General features: G+C 48.9%; 8 protein-coding genes across 8 annotated transcripts; 5 read left to right on the forward strand and 3 right to left on the reverse strand.

Moving 5' to 3' along the window:
* Positions 1-1683: 1683 nt before the first annotated feature.
* IWZ02DRAFT_436065 (uncharacterized protein) lies at positions 1684-2058 on the reverse strand (the record flags this gene model as incomplete). The annotated part of the gene is made up of 1 exon (XM_066766499.1): positions 1684-2058. The coding sequence occupies one exon, from the start codon at positions 2056-2058 to the stop codon at positions 1684-1686; it is 375 nt and encodes a 124-aa protein (XP_066619820.1).
* A 722-nt stretch (positions 2059-2780) lies between these two features.
* IWZ02DRAFT_425519 (DNA polymerase delta catalytic subunit) lies at positions 2781-6527 on the forward strand. The gene is made up of 4 exons (XM_066765895.1): positions 2781-3275; positions 3322-3687; positions 3733-5546; positions 5597-6527. The coding sequence occupies exons 1-4, from the start codon at positions 2898-2900 to the stop codon at positions 6333-6335; spliced, it is 3297 nt and encodes a 1098-aa protein (XP_066619821.1). The 5' UTR covers positions 2781-2897; the 3' UTR covers positions 6336-6527.
* Positions 6528-6673: 146 nt separating this feature from the next.
* Positions 6674-8024, forward strand: IWZ02DRAFT_74009 (COP9 signalosome complex subunit 5). The gene is made up of 2 exons (XM_066771154.1): positions 6674-6748; positions 6802-8024. The coding sequence occupies exons 1-2, from the start codon at positions 6724-6726 to the stop codon at positions 7812-7814; spliced, it is 1038 nt and encodes a 345-aa protein (XP_066619822.1). The 5' UTR covers positions 6674-6723; the 3' UTR covers positions 7815-8024.
* Positions 8025-8386: 362 nt separating this feature from the next.
* IWZ02DRAFT_74005 (uncharacterized protein) lies at positions 8387-9834 on the reverse strand. Its single transcript, XM_066771153.1, has one exon. The coding sequence runs from the start codon at positions 9680-9682 to the stop codon at positions 8558-8560; it is 1125 nt and encodes a 374-aa protein (XP_066619823.1). The 5' UTR covers positions 9683-9834; the 3' UTR covers positions 8387-8557.
* IWZ02DRAFT_484541 (ribosomal protein YmL35) lies at positions 9833-11441 on the forward strand. The gene is made up of 2 exons (XM_066769191.1): positions 9833-10441; positions 10495-11441. Exons 1-2 carry the CDS (start codon positions 9895-9897, stop codon positions 11205-11207), a joined length of 1260 nt encoding a protein of 419 aa, XP_066619824.1. The 5' UTR covers positions 9833-9894; the 3' UTR covers positions 11208-11441.
* Positions 11386-13474, forward strand: IWZ02DRAFT_74012 (uncharacterized protein). Its single transcript, XM_066771155.1, has 3 exons — positions 11386-11684; positions 11740-12090; positions 12150-13474. Exons 1-3 carry the CDS (start codon positions 11564-11566, stop codon positions 13280-13282), a joined length of 1605 nt encoding a protein of 534 aa, XP_066619825.1. The 5' UTR covers positions 11386-11563; the 3' UTR covers positions 13283-13474.
* IWZ02DRAFT_493495 (uracil-5-carboxylate decarboxylase) lies at positions 13464-14605 on the reverse strand (the record flags this gene model as incomplete). Its single annotated transcript, XM_066769938.1, has 2 exons — positions 13464-13624; positions 13678-14605. 2 exons carry the CDS (start codon positions 14603-14605, stop codon positions 13464-13466), a joined length of 1089 nt encoding a protein of 362 aa, XP_066619826.1.
* Positions 14606-14862: 257 nt separating this feature from the next.
* On the forward strand, positions 14863-16467 carry IWZ02DRAFT_460521 (uncharacterized protein). The gene is made up of 2 exons (XM_066768160.1): positions 14863-15293; positions 15367-16467. The coding sequence occupies exons 1-2, from the start codon at positions 15177-15179 to the stop codon at positions 16351-16353; spliced, it is 1104 nt and encodes a 367-aa protein (XP_066619827.1). The 5' UTR covers positions 14863-15176; the 3' UTR covers positions 16354-16467.
* Positions 16468-19646: the final 3179 nt, after the last annotated feature.

Here is a 19646-nt window from a genome sequence, read left to right on the forward strand (position 1 = left end):
GATCTGCAAATGGCTGTCCTTGACTGAGAATATTGTGGGACATGACTGCTCCACACAAAGCAACCACCATTTCAAAAGTAGTTAGATTCCTGCATTTGATGTAGAACAGCTCAGCTGAGGAGGAAGGGATCATTTGTATCAGTATGTTGAATTCCTTTGGAGAGTGATGATTGTACTTTTGGCCGATGGATAACTTATCCTTCCGCTAGTCGCTTCTCAAATTCATAGGAAAATCTGGTCAGTCGATATTCCGCAACATTCACCCACAATTGTATGATGCGAGTCGCTTTTGGGGGTCAAGGTGTATTTCAGGCAGAGATCTTGGGGGCCAGGAATCCTCTGCTGCCAAAGCGATGAACCAATCACATCGTCTCAAAGAGCTTGGTCGTCTTGCTGAGCCGGGGGCTCGGCACTCTGGGCCGCAGAAAGCTTATTTTTCTCGGTCGGTCGTCGCCGTGATTTGGACGGGTAGGGCTGGAGACTTGTATCGTCAACGATTTGTGTTGCTCAAGACACGTCGAGGAAAATGATCAGGACTGCATATGCCCTTGGAAGCATGCCGGCGTAGATTGCAAAAAGCTTGGAGAGGTTCAGCGCTGCTGGCATACCACGCGCAATGGTTTCGTAGCAGAGTGTCCGGGATGCTTACACCGAGCATGTCTTATTTCCGAGCCGCATTGTCCGAGATTGCAGTCAAAACGAAGCAAAGCTGTAAGCACCTTCGAGGAATAGTAGATTTACCGCAGCTGAAGTAGCAATCCGCGTAGGTGGAGAATTTGCAAGCCAGGAATGTGCTCAAGTACGAGACGATAGTTCGGCAGGTCTGGTTCCATGAACTTGGTCCCTAACCAAGAAAACAAGCCATTAAGGAAAGTAGTTGGTCGAAACGCCTCCCAAACTCACGATTCATCAAAACGAAGTGACGCATACTTGGGTGTCAATAGTAAGGACAATCCTAAGTCCATACGCGGGGGCGGATGGCAGCTTCCTAGGCGCCGGCTGTGGTAGGGAATGACAGCTCCTTGGCTTCTTCCGCAAACGTGAATGAAACCTCCCTTGGTACGACTGCAGTGCCAGGAGTTATCGAATTGTTCGACACCGACTGCGGCCCAGTCTTGGAGACGAACATCTCAGCTGAAGGGTGTGGATCCAGTGAAGGTTGATCGTTCGGGTATACCCGTCATTTTGCGGGGATGGTAAGGCTGTGCAAGGTTAGCTGCCAGCCATAGTCGCATTGACATAATATGACACCATCGCTGCCATGGCATCAGAATCCAAACAGCCAGGAGAACAAAATGAAAGAAAAGAGCAAGAAATGCCATGAACAATGATCATCGCATCGAGACCGGTCGATTATTAAGATACAGTCGTGCAAAGAATTCTCGTCAATAAGCGTTGAATGCAAGAACACTTTCGGCGTCTCGTTCTATCGTGAAAAGCAGGTAAAGTGATCCAAGGAAACAAAAAAGCCGGGCACCGTGAGTCTTGATTGGGACGATCGCGAAAAGGGTATTCAGCCGTTAAGAAGAAAATGCCCGTCAGGATGAAATAGAAACCGGTGGCTGTATCAGTGCAGGCAGGCCTGAGAGCCGACCGACTGCCCGCGCATTAATGGTTCAACAGCGCGGAAGGGTGCACAGCACCGTGGTCTGACCAGTTCGGAAGACCATGCGATGATGGACTTTACCAGAGCCGCGCTGTCGTTGAACCGTTGAAATTGCCGACGACGCTGCTTATCAGAACAGTCGAGTAAGCCAGTGGAGAAGATTCGATCGACGAGTAGAAGCCCTTTGGCTCCAGGATGAGCTGCCGAGAGAGTGCCCGATATGACGCGACGGAGAGTGGTATCATCGCTTGCCACATAGCAAAGGCAATGGCGATTACGATGAATGCGTAGACGACCGATTTCTCCCAAAATTCCATGACGTAAAGGCCGTAGGTGACTTCAATTCGGTAGATCTTGTCATATGCAAGGTCGCGGAGCGACTCGAAGATACGAGTCCGCTGGTGGGGCACAGCCTTCTCCAACAGCAGAGAGCTCTTCATGCTGTGGTCCATGGCGAAGCTGATTTCAATGAGTTGCACTTGGGAGCTGGTTCTCTAGCGCAAGAAAGAGTCGTGTGGTCTTGGCGAGGATATCTGATGTCAAGTCAGACTAATATCATGGTGAACACCAGCCTCTGTGGTTAAAGGACGCTGGGGTGCAGGAACGGTAGCGTACCTAACGCAGGCTCCTGGCCTCGCCGAGCGGGTCTAAAACTATGTAGGAAAAGACAACAGAGTTATACATTATGAATAACCCCCTTTCAAAAAGCAATTAATGAAAAAGAAGCCAAAAGACATGAGCCGGCTTGGGTCGATATTTATACTCTTCCATGGACAGGGTTCATGGGAAAGTGCGATCAATAAAGATTCTCGAATGCCTCGATCCTGACCCAAGAGTCTGATAGTTGAAAAGAAAGCTTGAGCGACGGCGGGAGACCACACCGTATTAGGCAGTTCACAAGGAAGCTACTGCAAGAAAGGCTCCATCATAAGGTCAGTGTAGCGGTTGCTAAGCAATTCTCAGTAGACATCGGTATGGAGACATGCTATCGGCTGATGGTGACGATCTGTGGTTGCATTTCGGCAGTCCCGTAAGGTCGTTGGCGCGAGGTAAGGTAGGTACGGTACGTACCAGGCTAGCGACTCATCGTCCCAAGATATGTGCTTACATGAGCGAGTCGCTTGACTCGCGCGCCTCTGTCTGCAACGCGTTGGTTCCGACTCGCGGTCGCGGTCGCGGTCGCGTTCGCGCTCTGAGGCGCGCCTTCCCTTTCACACACGCCCTGGCCTAGACTTCATCAACACCCAAGCCATTCAATGTAGTTTGGACTGCCACAGTCGAACCAAACGACATGCCCGCCGCCACCATGGCCCCGCCGACCAAACGCGTCCTTGCTGAGACGACCAACACCCGTCGCAACATTGCCGACTCTCCGCAGTCAGCCAAGAAGCGCAAGCTCAATGGAATCTTTGCCGGAGCTCCTACCAAAAGTGCCCCCGTCCCTTCTTCGACTCAACCCAAGAGTCAGTTCGAGAAGCAGTTGGAGCAGCTGTCCCAAAATATCTGTGACCTCAAGCATGCCAACTCGGAGAAGGACCAACAATGGGAACGTCCCAGCCTCGATGGCTTTGATCCCAAGTCGCAAGAGTTGTGCTTTCAGCAAATTGACGCCGAGGAGGGAACACTCCACGGAGGGAATACTACCGTGAAGCTGTTTGGAGTGACGGAGGTAATGCTTTCTCCACTGGGCTGTCGACTTGGCTAACTTGGTGCAGGCTGGCCATTCCGTTCTTCTCCATGTCACCGACTTCAAGCACTACCTCTATGTCGCCGCTCCCATCTCTTTTCAGCCCAGCGATTGCCGACCATTCAAGGCCTACCTTGAGACCCAAATAGCTCAGCACCAACCTGCGATACACTCCGTGGAAATCGAGCAAAAGGAGAACATATATGGCTTCCAGGGCAATCAAAAGAGCCCGTATCTGAAAATCACCGTTGCCGACCCAAAGTTCATAAATCGAGTGCGCACGACGATCCAAAGCGGGAGTGCCAACTACAAGGGTCTGTGGAAGGGTGCAGAAGGCGACATTTTGACCTTTGACAGCATCCAGTATGTTCTCAGGTTCATGGTCGACTGCAAGGTATGATCCACTCCAGTGTCTATTCCGCCATTCTGACAGCGATAGCTACCCGGAATGTCATGGGTATCTGTCAAGGCAGGAAGATACCAGATGATCCCGCCCAACAGCAGACAATCCACTTGTCAAATCGAAACATTTGCGAATTACAGAGACTTGATAGCTCATCCAGCTGAAGGTCAATGGGCGAAAATGGCACCTCTCCGCGTCCTCTCTTTCGACATTGAGTGCGCTGGTCGCAAAGGCGTTTTTCCCGAGGCCAATATGGACCCCGTCATTCAAATCGCAAACGTCGTTACTCGATACGGAGAAGAGCAACCTTTTGTTCGAAATGTGTTCTGCGTAGACTCTTGCGCTTTGATTACAAACGCTCAAGTCCTTTCGTACGAAAAAGAGGAAAAGATGCTTATGGAGTGGAAGGTCTTCCTCCAAAAGGTCGACCCTGATGTCATCATCGGCTACAACATTGCCAATTTCGATTTTCCATACCTGCTTGACAGAGCGAAACATTTGAAATTGGGTGGATTCCCATACTGGTCCCGATTAAGGAACGTCATGTCCCAAGCCAAGGAGACAAATTTTTCTAGCAAGCAGATGGGTAATCGCGACACCAAGGCCACCAACACCAACGGACGTCTGCAACTGGACTTGCTTCAGCTCGTGCAGCGAGATTACCAGTTGCGGAGTTACACGCTCAACTCTGTCTGCGCCCATTTTCTCAAGGAACAAAAGGAAGATGTCCACCACACCATGATCACCGAGTTGTTCAACGGAGATGAAAACTCGAGGCGACGTCTAGCTGTATACTGCTTGAAGGATGCGTACCTTCCACTACGCTTGATGGACAAACTCATGTGCTTGGTGAACTACACAGAAATGGCCAGAGTCACGGGTGTGCCTTTCAACTACCTTCTTGCCAGAGGACAGCAGGTGAAATTCCTGAGTCAACTTTTCCGGAAAGCCTTGGAGCAAGACCTCGTCATCCCGAATCTGTCCGTGAACAGCACGGATGAGCAATACGAAGGAGCCACAGTCATCGAACCGACACGTGGGTACTACGACGTGCCAATAGCTACTTTGGACTTTGCGTCTCTTTATCCCAGCATCATGCAAGCCCATAACCTGTGTTACACCACGCTGTTGAACAAGACCGCTGTCGAGAAGTTGAAATTGAAGAAAGACGAAGACTACATCGTCACACCAAATGGCGACATGTTCTGCACTGCAAAAGTACGTAAAGGCTTGTTGTCACAAATTCTGGAAGAACTTTTGGGCGCTAGAAAACGCGCCAAAAAGGAGCTTGCCGTCGAGACGGATGCATTCAAAAAGGCCATTCTTAACGGTCGCCAACTGGCTTTGAAAGTCAGTGCCAACTCCGTATACGGTCTGACGGGAGCTACCAACGGAAAGCTGCCTTGTTTGGCCATCGCCAGTAGTACCACTAGTTATGGTCGTCAGATGATTGAGAAGACTAAGGATGAAGTCGAGAAACACTACACAATAGCCAACGGCTACTCGCACGACTCTCAAGTCATCTACGGCGATACGGATTCGGTCATGATCAAATTTGGTCCTTCTGACCTCCCGAAGGTCATGGAACTCGGACAAGAAGCAGCCGACCACGTCTCGTCAAAGTTTGTGAAGCCAATCAAGCTGGAATTTGAGAAGGTCTACTTTCCGTATCTGCTCATCAACAAGAAAAGGTATGCCGGTCTGTACTACAGCCGACCGGACAAATGGGACAAGATGGACACGAAAGGAATCGAGACGGTCCGCCGTGACAATTGCCGCTTGGTGCAGACCGTCATTGAGACTTCGCTGCGTATGCTTCTGATCGACAGAGACGTCAATGGTGCTCAAGAGTAAGTCGTGAACCATTTTTGAATCGGGGCATGAGCTGACAAGATGCTAGATTTGTGAAGGAGACCATCTCAGACCTTCTCCAAAACAAGATCGATATGTCGAACCTGGTCATTACAAAGGCCCTTTCGAAGTCTGATTACGCCGCCAAGCAAGCTCACGTTGAGCTCGCCGAACGCATGAGAAAGCGCGATGCTGGATCTGCACCAGCATTAGGTGACCGTGTCGCGTATGTGATTGTCAAGGGTGCCGCGGATTCCAAGAACTACGAGAAGTCTGAGGATCCCATCTACGTTCTGGAGAACAACCTTCCCATCGATACCAAATACTACCTCGACAACCAACTGTCCAAGCCACTAGGTCGTATTTTCGAGCCTATTCTCGGTGAGAAGAAGGCTGCCCAGCTGCTGACTGGAGAACACACTCGCACCATTAGCGTTGCTGCTCCGACAATGGGCGGTCTGATGAGGTTTGCGAAGAAGACCGCCACGTGCATGGGTTGCAAGAAACCGATGACGAATGTCATGGAGAAAGATGGTGCAGTTTGCGAAAACTGCAGACCAAGATTTGGAGAGTTGTACCAAAAGACTCTGTCCAAAGTCAGCGAACTTGAAGTACGATTTGCTCGCCTTTGGACGCAGTGTCAAAGATGTCAGGGCAGTGTCCACAACGAGGTCATCTGCAGTAGCAGAGATTGTCCCATCTTCTACATGAGAATGAAGGCGAAGAAAGACGTGGAGGACTCTGGCAAGGAGTTGGTTCGGTTTGACAGGGATGCCACGATTTGGTAGGCGACCGACTCGAGGGACATTGCCACGTTCGGAGCCCAATCATGGCTTTCTCAGCATGTTTGAAGCATTGAAATCGTGTACATCTTTTGAGACCAGGAGTGGATCGATGGTTTTGTACGGCGTTGCTCTGGATGAGCATGGGACATTGAGATACCGCATAAACTGATACCAGACACAATTACAAGTTTTCTCAATCAAGTGTTCCATCAGAGAGAGACTTCATATGTTTGGTGCCAAAGCGAAGGTGCCTGTATGAGCAGGTTGTTTGGTCTGTTTGCACCAAGCTCGCCAATAAGCCGGAGATAAGCTCAGACCAACGCAGCTCACGACCTGGTACACGCCTCTCCGACTTCGACTCCAAGCAAACTCCCACACAACCTCAAGCAACATGGACAACGCTATCAAAAGCTGGGGTAATGATTCGACGACCTTCATCGCCTGTCAAATCGTGCTGACTGTGCTGTAGAGCTAGAGAATTCAATCAAACTCGTCGACCCTACGCGCGACGCCCTCTTCAACTACTCCCCCGCCGATCAAAAAGCCATCAACGACGCGCGACCCTGGAGGAGCGATCCGAATTGGTTCAAACATGTCAGAATCTCGGCGGTAGCTCTGTTGAAGATGGTCATGCACGCGCGATCTGGCGGCTCAATCGAAGTCATGGGCCTTATGCTTGGCTCAGTACACGGGGACACCTTTGTCGTCACTGACGCGCTGCGCTTGCCGGTCGAAGGAACAGAAACGCGTGTCAACGCTCAAGACGAAGCGAATGAATACATGGTCGAATACCTGGCCAAGTCGCGCGAAGCAGGGCAGCTCGAGAACGCAATCGGCTGGTACCACAGCCACCCGGGCTACGGCTGCTGGCTGTCAGGAATCGACGTCAATACGCAGGTGCAGCAGCAGACTTTCAACGATCCATTTCTCGCAGTCGTCATCGACCCAGACCGCACCGTCAGCGCTGGCAAGGTCGAAATCGGCGCGTTCAGAACATACCCAGACAACTACAAGCCCGAGGCAGCAACGACGGGCGACGGCTTCCAGACAATTCCGCTCGGCAAGATCGAGGACTTTGGTGCGCACAGCAACCGCTACTACTCGCTCGACGTGTCACATTTCAAGTCGACGCTCGACTCCAAGATTCTTGAGAGCTTGTGGAATAAGTACTGGGTCGGTACTCTCTCATCATCTCCGCTGCTCACGAACCGCGAGTACGGAACGAACCAGATCGCGGACCTGGCGAGCAAGATCACAGGAGCCGAGACGACCAAGAGTGTCATGGGCGGAGGCCTTTGGGGCAGGTTGAAGAGCGAACGGTCGAGCGCCGGCGAGGATGAGCGCCTTGAGAAGCTCGCCCGGGCCGGAGAGAAGATTGCGCAAGAGGAGAAGATGGGATTGCTGGCAGCAGAGGTCAAGGAGAAGGTGTTTGCAGTCAACCAGCAGCCGCAGAAGGATGTCGATACGGAGATGAAGGCCTAGTCATTTGCGGCATGGGCATGGACGAGGGGCGTTGTGGGGAAAATTCATGATTTTGACGAGGTTCCGATTTCAGGGCATGGACTGGCGTTTAGATGGCATGGTGAGCTGGCAACGCTGTCCGAGGCTGTCGTTAGGGTGGAAGGTCTTGTTGTTGCTTACTGCAAGACCACATTGAAATGATGGCTCGAATTCGAGTCGAACAATTCATCTACATGTTTGGTAATATCTTCAATCATGAAGGTATTAATTCAATTGGGCGAAGCAGGCTGGTCAGCACTTTATCTGTCATATCTTGATACATGCTGCATCTTTCTATCTACACTCTGCCGGAACAGAATTGATGTAAGTCAGGTCTTTGCTGGATTGCTACGCAAAGAATCTATGTCTTGTAGGCCAATCTAAAGTCTGCCATGAGGTCTAATGCTCCCTTACAGAGACTCATGCAATTCAAATCCTCTAATTTCGACAGAAAATTCCTTGGCTCGACGCGAGCGACGTCCTTGGATGCCGCAGCAGCAGGTACCAGCTTTGGATCCTCCAAGCATCGTGGTCTATGACAGAGTCCTGTGGGGATATCAAAGAGCTTGCGCGGTGCCCTTGCAATCGAAAGCGTAGCGTTGCTCTAGATGCGCCAGACAATGCCATGGCTGTAGTACTTTTCCGATAAATCCAAGGGCAACGTGAGGTCTAACGACCCCAAAGCTTGGTCCAAAGATTGCACGTCCAATTGTATCGCTCTTTCATTACGACTCATCGGCGCGAAAACCGCTTAGAAGCGACCCCGTTCGCCCTCCCAAATCCGAGCCCTGTCGTCTCCGTACTTGCATTGCTGGCGATTGAGCTTGAGAAGCATACACGCTCTCTCGTTGACGCTCTTCCCTCATCCTCCTCTGTTCTCTCTCATATGCGCTCTCCGGTCTAGGAATTGACCAGTCTCTTTGCCGAGGTATTGTAAACGCAGCTCGAGGCTCTGGATATCTTGCCTGCTGCTGTGCCTCTACCTCTCCCTGTCTCCGCCTTTCCTCCTTGATCCTGTACTTCGACACCTTTTTCGGCTTCTGCGACGTTTCCTCTTCCAAAGCCTTTTGCGCCGCTGCCGCTGCCGCCGCTGCCTCTGCCTCCTCCTTTTGCTTCGCTTGCTCATCCGCCAATAGCTGTTTGGGCTTCGAGTAGTACATACTGAACACGCGGCCGAGTTCGCCCTCAGGCTGGGCGTACGGTTTTACGCCAGGTACCGATGTCGCAGTTTCCTTGACTCTGTTGAACACGGCATCTATTTCCTCGGGCGTGGCGGTGCGTCCGCGCTTCTTCGGTCCAAGGGAAATCTCAACGCGCAAGCCTTGCTCCAGAAACTGCACCAATCGCTTCATCTGCGTGTCGAGATCGTGCTTTGCAATCGACCAGGTAATCTCGACGACCTTGGTGAGGTCTTCCAACGTCTTTTTCTTCTTGATCTTTTCCTTCTCTATTTCCCTCAGCTCCTCTTTGGTGATTACGCGGCAAATGGGGTACGGGTGCTCGTGGCCGGATTGCGGCGGGGCTACTTGTAATAGGAAATTATCGATGCGGTCCATGTCTTTGAGGACGTCTCGAAGGCGCTGCTGCGGCACAAATGTGCCATCCTCTTGAACTAGGTTGATATAGAGAGAGCCGATTTGTTCGTCGACGACAAATCTGCTTCCGCGAGGTTCTTTGTCATTTTTCTTCGCAAGTGATGTTCGCGCTGCCGTCCGGACTTGCGTAAAGGGGAGAGCTATTGGTGTCTGAAGCTTTACGGCAACGTTGGACCGAGCAGGGTTGAGGGAGGGCTGGACGAGCACACGCGCGAGGGCTTGTGCCGGCAGCAATAGTCGTCGAGGAGCTGCCATGTTGAGGAGATATCAAGTCGAATGGTGCACTCGGCGGAAAGAGAGAAGTCGAGAGCGGGTGGGCTGGCGCGGCGAAGGGCAACAATGTGGAGGTGGAGTTGATGGAGATCCTGTCGGAGCTTGGGCGGAAGAGTGCCTGGCAAAAATTCCGGCTGTACCTGGACGTGAACATCTCCGCAACACCACACGACCGCGCCAACCGCATTGCGACCATGTCTGCCGCCAAACAGGCTACCAGGCCATTTCAGGCTTGCGTGAGATGCGCAGGCCAACTTCGGCCAGCCGGACTTTCTACCTTCCAAGCGCGCAGCTTCACAAGCACTGCGGCGGCCGCGGAGGAAGTGCAAACGCAACAGCCATCGCCCTCTACACCTCCGACCGAAGTCCAGCTCGACCCCAATCGCGTCCATCGTCCCTCCGAAGAGAAGAAGCTCATCAAGACAGGAGTCTTTCCCATTGGCTCCCGAAGACGCCGCGCCGCCCTTTCGCGCTCCCAAGACATACCTTTCGAGCAGCTGCCTTACCAATGTTTCCAGGAGGCTCGCAAGGTGCTCATGGAGGATCGGGAGGAGAAGCTGAAGGCCATCGAGACGATGCGTGCCAGGATAGCAAGAATCAAGGAACAAGATCCGGCTGTGTCAGGCGGCGAATGGCAAAAGAGCAACAGGATTCGCAGCATGCTCAATCAGCTGGAAGAACTCAAGATTCTCGCGGACATCAACGATCCATTGGTCAAGAAGAGGTTTGAGGATGGAAAAGGTTTGTGTGATTGTAATCCGCGAATGAGGCAGGCACTAAGCGCTGTGATTTAGGCGACATGAATAAACCGATCTATCGCCATCTCGCCGACAAAAAGTGGCGATCGTACAAGCTCAAGATTCTCAACCAGCGTCTCGAACAGATGCACGTCATCCCCGACGTCTTCAATCCATTCCACCCCACCGCCGACGTCAGGTTGGCTTTCGGCAGGCGCAAGGTCCAAACGGGCGACTTTGTAGACTCGCGGACATCTGAGAACCCGGGGACGCTCAACATTCAGGTCTTCAATGCTGGAGAGAGATTGGTCTCTATTGTCGTAGTAAACTCGGACGTGCCAAATATCGAGAAAGACACCTTTGAGCACCGCTGCCATTTTATCGCTACCAACATCCCAATTTCGCCGACACAAACGACTGTCAACCTTGGGCAGCTTTCGGAAACCCAAGTTGCCCTACCGTGGCTTCCACCAGCCGCCATCAAGGGTGCGCCGTACCACCGCATGTCGGTTTGGGTATTGCAACATCCTGAGGGCAAAGTACTGGAAAAAGCGGCGCCCGCCAAAGGCAGGGAAAATTTCAGCCTCCGATACTGGGTTGCCTCACACTCGCTGAGCCCGATTGGTGTTACGTTCTTCAGGTCGGAGTTCGACCCATGGTCAGATGAGATTGCGAAGAAGTACGGCCTTCCTGGGTCGGACATTGAGTTCAGGAAGCCGAAGCCGGAGAAGTTGCCCTACAAGAAAAAGGATGGTGCAAGGTTCAGGTAGAGGTAAAGATGCAGGAGCACAGATGGAATGTATCATATTAAGTCTACGTCTCAAGAAGTCGGGCTTTGACATAGAAATCCTCATCGCCTCGCAGTGGGGCGGAGAGGCAGAGGGGAGTTGGACGAGGTCATGCCATGTTGATTCAATGTTTTGGTTTAGAGAAGAGAGCAAGCATTCTACAGAGTACCTCTCAAGGCAGGCTTCACAAAATTAAGGTCCACAGCATCTTCAAAGACCCTTCAAAACCGGTTGTGGGTGGTTGGTGGTTAATCGATAGTCAACGGCAGGCCACCATCGCTTGGAGACGACATCATCGCCTTCGACCCTCGGACCCTCACGAAACCTAAGACACCACCATGAACCGCCAGGCTCAGTCGACCCAGGCCAAGTCCAATGCGAATCCTGCGCCACATCCGCTTCACATTGCCTTTGCTATTGCAATAATCAAGAGCAAGCCAGACGAGCTTTCTGTCAAAGGTGAACCTGCAACGTCACCTTCGCTGGCGCCTCACTTACATCCTTGCCACTGCAGACTACATCCTCCGTCTCCGCGAGAGCTTCAGGCCTCGGAAAGATCCTCTAAATCAGCACGCCAGCCAACAACATTTTAACGCGGCCGCCTTTTGGCAGAAACGATGCGAAGGAGCGGAAGCGACACAGGCCTCCTTGCAGGCCCAAATCATGGACCTTGAGAGAGCCCTTGATAAAATGAAGGTCGCTGCTAAACGCGAGGAGGAAGTGTCTCTGGCAGGTGCTTCTCGAAAAAAGACTACCAGAAGAGCTGCAGAGTCTGCATCAAGCCGCTCTAAACGCAAGCAAGGCCCTGGGGAAATTTACGATATCGCAGTGGCTGATATTGATGCGCTGGAAGACTCTGGTAAAGGTAAAGTCTCCAGGCATCCTCGATATACACCATATACACCACCGCTAATATTGCAATAGAAGGACGAGCGCTGGCGCGACACCTGTACAAAGCTCACAAGCTCTGTCACGAAGCTGATATGAGGCGTAATGATTTGTCGTACCACCTAGTACAAGCTTCGAAATCTTTGACGGCGGTTATTATTGGCGCTCGTCGAAAGTACGAACAGCAAATTGCGTCGAAAGATTTCCCGGTCGACGCTGAAGAAGACGCAATTATCCCAGGACCAGTGATGAATTCATACCAGACCGAGTTGAAGACAGCATTTGATATTGCGACCCGTTCGTTTACGAGAATACTGCAGCTTCTCAACAAGCTGGCTGGAGACGATTCATCGACTAAGGAGGACACATCCGGGGTCATCTTCGGCCTGGTAACGGGATATTCAGGAATTTTGGACGAGATGAGAGACTCAGCGCGGTCTCAAGCTGGCTCAGGTCTGAGCGATGCAGGAAACGGCCAGGCTCGCCGGGGCCAAAGTGCGAAGAAGCCTCAGGACGGGCTGGACGTCGCCCATGAGCTTTTCAAGTTCCTCTTCAGCTGCCTCGCTGCGCCGTCACCTAGCGACGCTCTCCACCGCCAGGTCTTTGAAGGCTTCCTCTTTGTCATCCTTCAGCGATGCGGCAAGCGCGTTTTTCAGTGCAGCTTTGGCCACGATGCGACAGGAACCATTCAAGGAGACATCCGTGCTTGGAACCACCCAGAGGGTCATGAGCCCGCCACCGGCTCTATAGACGACCAGGTCCTAAGCCTTGAGCTTCAGTACTTGATGCTTCTCTTTCGTCGCGCAATAGCTGTTGCGCCAAGGTACCTGGTCCAAGAGGAACCTGTATCGATTTCAGCGAAGCCAAAAAGGCAACGTACAGCAACCGCTTTAACTCGCAAAATCCCATTGAACGCCTCAACACCATCCCTTCGAGCTGGACTTGGGGTTGTTGCAAGAAAGCGGCTGCAGCAGACCCTTTTCAATGCTGTCTTCGAGGAAGGCTCGGAGAATGATGAGTTTATGGATTGTTTGCGCATGCCTACTCAGCCAGTGTCTACACCGCAAATTCCAAAAGTGGAATTTAAGGATGTCAAGAGTTGGTTTGAAGAGGAATTGTGGAACGTTTTGGGCTGGGACGTACTCCAGCAAGCAGTCGAGGGCTCTTAGTCTTCCGAATTTAGACGTGGACTGCTTCTTTGCTTACTTGACCGCTTCCTTACGGGTTTTTGCAATGTTTGCTCAATCCGAATGCTCGGATCTTCGCTACATGTCCGGATCTACACCTCTTTTGCTCTGTTTTTGGTCCAATCTTCACAAGGGAACGCCGTTTACACTCTTCGACATTCTTTCAATCTAGCTTCAGGATCCGTACTGCATTGCCTCCCAAAACTGCTTTCGCGGCTGCTTCATCTCCACCAAATGCCGACTTTATTGCTGCGTAATTCGTCTTTACGCTCAGCCATTCGGTTTCGTCTTCATCCAAGGGTGGAAAGAATGGGTGGTCAGTTCCTGATGTTGTTAGCATTTGATATCCAAGGAAAGTTCTCGCCATCAGGACTTACCAAACATGAGCCTGTCCGCTCCGCTTGCCTCAACTGCCGCTTTGAGCCCCACCTCCGAGTATATCACCGCATCGAGGTAAACGTTCTCCTTTAGGACGTCCCACACACTTCTCATCTTCTCAAGTCTGCCCTCTTTCTTCAAATGGCTATCATGCTTGATGCAGCTTTCGATCCTACCAGCCAAGAACGGGAGCGTGCCGCCTGAGTGCGCTATCAAGATGTCCAACTCCTTGAAACGCTCCCAGACGCCACTGAGCAGCATTCTCGTCACCGCGATGGTGGTCTCCAATGGGAATCCCAGTGACAGAGGCAAAACATGCCCATAATCGCCGGCTTGCGGACCGTACACATCAGACGGCAATCCATAATGCGGGTGCAAGAAAATCAGCAGCTGTTGCTCTTCCAATGCCGCGTAAATCGGGTCCAGCGCCGGATCATCCAAACCCTTGCCCAGCCCCGAAGTTCCCATGATAATTCCGCGCATGAACTTTAATGTCTTGAGTCTCTTCACCTCCGCGACTACTGTCTCCGCAGGCGCACTCAATGGAAGCGTCCCGAAGGCATACAACCGGCCCGGGTACTGGCTGCAGATGGCATCCACTTCGTCGTTGATGTTGCGGGCAGCCGCACCCGCCTCCTCCGGTGGAAGAAAGTCAAGCCACGGGTTGGCAAGCGAGATGACTGATTTTGTTATGCCATGGGTGTCCATGAATTTGAGCTTCTCGGTGATGTCGAAGTACTCGGGTCCGATAGGGCGACCGCGTGCGGTACTTGGCTTGTCCAGAGCATCTTCGCCGGGCAAAATGATTAGACGGGCGTTCTGAGGGGCGTCTGAAAAATTGCGGACGTATGGCACGGTCGTACGAGCCCGCAGCAGGGACATATACGAGGGCGGATAGATGTGAGTGTGTACGTCGACTGTCGGCATTTTGGTGATGTTGAAGCTTAACAAGCAGGTGTCGGTGAAGAATTAGCCCGGAACTGAGCGACTGTCAATTGAGGTTCGTAAAGATGCGCTCTCAATTACCTAACCATGCAGGCAAGTCAAAGTGGCCCAGTGGGGTCCAGCAACAACATCCACATCAGAACCCACTGACTATCGGGTCCCGTGCAGCAAGGCCGTTATCCTGGACGCACCCGTATTCGATATCTGGAGAAAGGGACATCGCGGAGATGTGCATGCTGGCCGGTGCCTAAGGATCCCGTGTGTTCCCCGCTAGATAAGCTCCCCCGCAGCGTTATCACCCCATTTCCTATTTGGGAAGCGCGGTGTCTTACCACCTGCTTGTCCCGCTGTAACTGTCTCAAGAGCGAGTGAGGTATGCTCCCGCATCGCGTGCTTAAATGTTCCAATCCTACGTCAGCTACAACTGCACGTCCAAGGATCCACCACTCGCCTTGAGTTTCTAGATTCGTCCCGCATCTACCGCCTTTCCAGCCCAAATACCTTGCTGTTGCAGCCCACGACCATTCCAGAACCGCTTCATTTTCCCTCCGAAATGGCCTCTTCATTCTATGATCCACAGGCTGCGGCATCTGTTTGCCGTAAGAATGGGACTACAACCACTACAGACTCCAACATATTCGCAGTAGAGAAAGACGGCCTCAACATTCCTGTGTGATCCACCTTCCGCGAGTCAAGACCCCTGCTTTCGATCGCTTCACGACTAACTCTTGAATCTGCAACAGCTCATCGATTTCGAAGTTTTCCATAGCGGCGATCATGAGAAGCGTCTTGAAACCGGTCGAAGGATTGTGAACGGCTTCCAAGAAGCAGGCTTTGTCTATCTTAAAAACATCCCAATCCCGGAATGGGCAGTGGAGACAACCTTCAAGCACAGTTCCCAGTTCTTCGCCCGGCCACAAGATCAGAAAGACATCCTGGCCTGGTATAGCGCAAAGGCAAACCGCGGTTACGTTGCCCATGGACGCGAAAAGGTGACCCGAGCGGATTTCGCAGGTAACGTGGATGCACTGCGAAAAGCCGTGCCCGATCTTAAGGAGAGCATGGAGATTGGGCGCGACGACGAGCCGGACTGTCCGAACATGTGGCCAGATGAGATTGACGACGAGGGCAAAATGTTCAAAAGCACGATGAAAGAATTCTGGAGGGCATGCGCATTACTGCATCAAGACATCATGAAGGCGGTTGCCCTTGGACTCGGTCTAAAAGTGGACTGGTTCAACGAGTACATTGGCCAGGGCGACAACACGCTCAGACTGCTGCACTACCCTGAGGTCGACAAGAGTATCTTTCAAAGGGAAGACGGTCAGTTGCAAGTTCGCGCCGGAGAGCATTCTGACTACGGGTCTTTGACTCTCCTGTTCCAGGATTCGCGCGGCGGTCTTCAAGTCCTCTCTCCCAAAGGCACCCACGTGGATGCGAAGCCGATTTCTGGAACCGTCGTTGTCAATGCCGGCGATTTGCTTGCCCGCTGGTCCAACGACACCATTCAGAGCACCAAGCACCGCGTCGTTGAGCCTCCGCTCCAGCCTGGGCAAGAAAATCTCACAAAGTATCCGGCAAGATACAGCATCGCCTACTTTTGCAACCCTGATTTTGATAAGCTCATTGAAACCATTCCGAAAACGTACAACAAGACGTCAGAGAGGAAGTATCCGCCCGTCAAGAGTGGCGAGTATCTAGAGAAAAGGCTGAAGGAGACGTATGGTTAAGTAAGACGTTTTTTTTTCTAGATAAGACGGAGGATTCGCTATTAAATAACTACTTATATAGTAGCTAATAATCTCTTTAAGATATTAATTAAAGATTAGTTCATAATAGTTAAATTTTTATACCTTTAATTAGTATTAAGGTAGGCTTTAAATACTACTTCTAAAACTTAAAGTATCATAATAGTATTACGGTTTCTAACTATTTATATCCTTAGATAGATCCTATAGTTAAAGCGTTAGGCTTAAAGTGCTAATTCTCTATATATACTTACTTAGATTAGTACTTTAATCCTACTATTATAAGACTAGCTTACTACGACTAATTATTACTATAAGAAAGGAGTTAACTTACGTGCCTATATCTTAATCTCCTAATAATTATAGTATATATAGATAACTAAGCTATACTATACTACCTCTAGACCCTATCTAACCTACTAGGTTAAGGACTATAACTTTAAGCTATAGATATAGGCTACTTAATTATAGCTAGATAAGGTAGTCTTACCTTCTTATAGGCTCTAGGCTATATAGGGATTAGAGGAAACCTATAAGTAGATACCCTTATAAAGGAGGCTACTAGGTTAACCCTAGAGAATAATAACTTAAGTACTACCCTTATTACGTAGTAGTAAAATAACTTATAAGCGGGGGGTATAGCTAAAGTAGATCCGCTAAGAAGCGCTTAATTATATATAATTCTAAGAATGCTCCTTAATCTACCCTAGGCTATACTACCTTTTATATACCTTTATTAGACGATAATAGGATTACCTTTATCCGTAAGCTAACTACTATCTAGCCTCGTACTATAGTCTACTACTCTATATATATATCTAAAGTAGTATACGTAGTTAAAGGATTTATCTAGAGTAGTAACTATTTCGTACGACCCTTATACGATAAGTTAGTTATTACGGCGTATGCCTAGGTAGTTAGATAGTTCGCTACTTAGGCGGGCTAAGTTAGTTCATCTATTAGTTCTACTAAGTTAGTTTATTAGGAAGCATGTTAGGCTATATCTATTATCTAGGGTACGCGCCGTAATAACCCTACTTAGGATGCGCGTACGATAAAGAACTATAGTAGAATAGATAGTATATACTATATAATACTAGGAAGCATAGATAATACTATCCTAGGGGTTATATATATATAACTTCCTATCTATACTAAGGATATCTATCTAACTTCCTAAGTATAGATAACTAGAAGTATTAGCCTACTTCTAACTAAAACTAAACTATAGCTACTTTAGAGCCTACCTATTACGGTTTAGTAAGATAGACTAGGATAATTATAGCTATAGTAATACTACCTAATAAATACTATAACATCTTATTAGTAACTACCTACTCTATAGCTCTACTAGGAGAGAAGCTATATAGGAAGTACTTAAGGCGTACGATAATAATAGAGGGAAAATAGCCTCTATACCCTATAGAGAGCTATTCTAAGGAGAAGTTAGTTAATAATTTATACTTAAATTCGTACGTTAGATAAAGGTATCTACTAGGGCATAGTTAGTTTAGCTACTACTTCTTAAAAAAAGCCTATGCGTTAATAAGTTATTACTATACATAAAATTTTTAAAAAATTAAAAATTACTATACCCGCTATAACTCTATAGCGCGGGCTCGTACGTATATAACTAAAGTTAGAAAGTAAAAACCTACCCTCTAAAGTATCGTACTATGAGTATACCCGTACCTACCCCCTAGGGGGAGGCCCTACCTAACCTAGTTCTACTAGACGGCTATAACTATAAACCTAAGAAAATAGACTAAGATACCCCTATACCGCCCGGCCTACTACCTACTTAACTAGCTAATAAACCTAAGGAAATAGACTAGGACTTCCCTATAAGCCCTATCCCCCTATTATCCCTACTAATTATCGTACTAGGCCTAATTAAGAAATAGTATACTATACTAAAGAGAACTATCCTAGTAGACACCTCTAAACCTAACCCTACCTACTAAGGAAAAAGGACTAGGTTCGGATTTCATCTAAACTTTAATACTACCTAGGAGGTAATTAATATAGTACTCTCTTACATCCTATACATAATAAACCTTATATATAATATAAGTAAGAAGTAAAGACTCTATAACCTTAGTAATATCCTACGGGATTATACTAAGATAGGTCGCGTAGGTAATACGTTATTAGTTCTTACTACTTAAGTTTACTCCCTTAAAAATACTACTTATACGCTAGGAGTAAAGGTCTACTAGCTATAAAAGCTAGTCATCCTTCCTATAACCCTAGCTAACCTATCGTACGTAACCTAAGCCTAGAAAGTAACTACTACTAGAAAACTATACATAATAACTCCTTACCTAAAGATAACTATAAAGCTAGCTACTACTCCCCTAAAGGCCCTACGGGATATATAGGTTATTATCTAGTAGTAAAGTCCCTTCCTAGACTTTAATCCTCTCTCTATATGAAATAATATTAATAACGCCTTTAAGAACGTAGGTATATCTAGCCTAGTTATATTAATAGCGATACGTACGGAGAAAGGTAACATCCTACTTACTAGCTTACCCTAGTATGACTCTAAATTCCTTACCTCCTATAAGGACCTCTTTACCTACCTATTCCTAGATGCTATAGTCTAGGAGAACTAAACCTAGTATAAGGTTATTACCTATAGCATCCCTATTAAAGACCTACGCTTACTTTACATTAGATAATTCTGTTAGCGGTATTCTATAAAGATAAGTAATATCTTTATTATATACCGTATAGTAGATGGTTTATAGTAGAGAATGTAGTAGATTCTTTACTATAAGAGAACTTCCTTTAAAGGACTAACTAGTAGGCTACCTAAGGGTGTTTATATAGAAGAACCTATAGATTCTAGAGAGTTCTATCTCTAGGTAATTAGTAATAGGTTCTTCTATTAATAGAAGACGATTTCTAATCAATCTAGACTAGAAGATTCTAGGCCTTAGTAATGAGACAATCTAGAATAAGGGCTAGAATCTGAAAGAACCCGTAGGAATAAGTTCTTAGTAATAGAAGAGGTCTAGAAGAGTCTAGAACAGTCTAGACTTATTCTTAGGCCTCTAACACTCCCCCTAACTTATTACGCAGGGTAATAGAGAGGAATTTAGTAAAGAGAGCCTTAGTAAGTACCTTAGTTAAGGCGTCTATAGGCATCTTCTTTAGTAGTAGTAGGTTCCCTATTACTATAGAGTAAGTAATAAGAGATATCTTCCTCTATATTACTTAGGCCTTCTATAGTAACATAGCTGCTACTACTAGGGATTCTAACCTCTTTA

This window comes from Phyllosticta citriasiana (assembly GCF_038021145.1).
Source record: "Phyllosticta citriasiana strain CBS 120426 chromosome Unknown IWZ02scaffold_13, whole genome shotgun sequence".
Lineage (NCBI taxonomy): Eukaryota > Fungi > Ascomycota > Dothideomycetes > Botryosphaeriales > Phyllostictaceae > Phyllosticta > Phyllosticta citriasiana.

Bases quoted from the DNA above. Each gene is read 5' to 3' on its own strand.
- IWZ02DRAFT_74012 (XM_066771155.1), top strand. From the start codon at position 11,564: ATGAACCGCCAGGCTCAGTCGACCCAGGCCAAGTCCAATGCGAATCCT. The intron at 11,685-11,739 runs GTGAACCTGCAA...TTGCCACTGCAG, and splicing joins AGACGAGCTTTCTGTCAAAG to ACTACATCCTCCGTCTCCGC. The intron at 12,091-12,149 runs GTAAAGTCTCCA...ATATTGCAATAG, and splicing joins GCTGGAAGACTCTGGTAAAG to AAGGACGAGCGCTGGCGCGA.
- IWZ02DRAFT_425519 (XM_066765895.1), top strand. From the start codon at position 2,898: ATGCCCGCCGCCACCATGGCCCCGCCGACCAAACGCGTCCTTGCTGAG. The intron at 3,276-3,321 runs GTAATGCTTTCT...AACTTGGTGCAG, and splicing joins AGCTGTTTGGAGTGACGGAG to GCTGGCCATTCCGTTCTTCT. The intron at 3,688-3,732 runs GTATGATCCACT...TGACAGCGATAG, and splicing joins GGTTCATGGTCGACTGCAAG to CTACCCGGAATGTCATGGGT.
- IWZ02DRAFT_484541 (XM_066769191.1), top strand. From the start codon at position 9,895: ATGTCTGCCGCCAAACAGGCTACCAGGCCATTTCAGGCTTGCGTGAGA. The intron at 10,442-10,494 runs GTTTGTGTGATT...GCTGTGATTTAG, and splicing joins GAGGTTTGAGGATGGAAAAG to GCGACATGAATAAACCGATC.
- IWZ02DRAFT_74005 (XM_066771153.1), bottom strand. From the start codon at position 9,682: ATGGCAGCTCCTCGACGACTATTGCTGCCGGCACAAGCCCTCGCGCGT.
- IWZ02DRAFT_74009 (XM_066771154.1), top strand. From the start codon at position 6,724: ATGGACAACGCTATCAAAAGCTGGG. The intron at 6,749-6,801 runs GTAATGATTCGA...ACTGTGCTGTAG, and splicing joins CAACGCTATCAAAAGCTGGG to AGCTAGAGAATTCAATCAAA.
- IWZ02DRAFT_460521 (XM_066768160.1), top strand. From the start codon at position 15,177: ATGGCCTCTTCATTCTATGATCCACAGGCTGCGGCATCTGTTTGCCGT. The intron at 15,294-15,366 runs GTGTGATCCACC...AATCTGCAACAG, and splicing joins AAGACGGCCTCAACATTCCT to CTCATCGATTTCGAAGTTTT.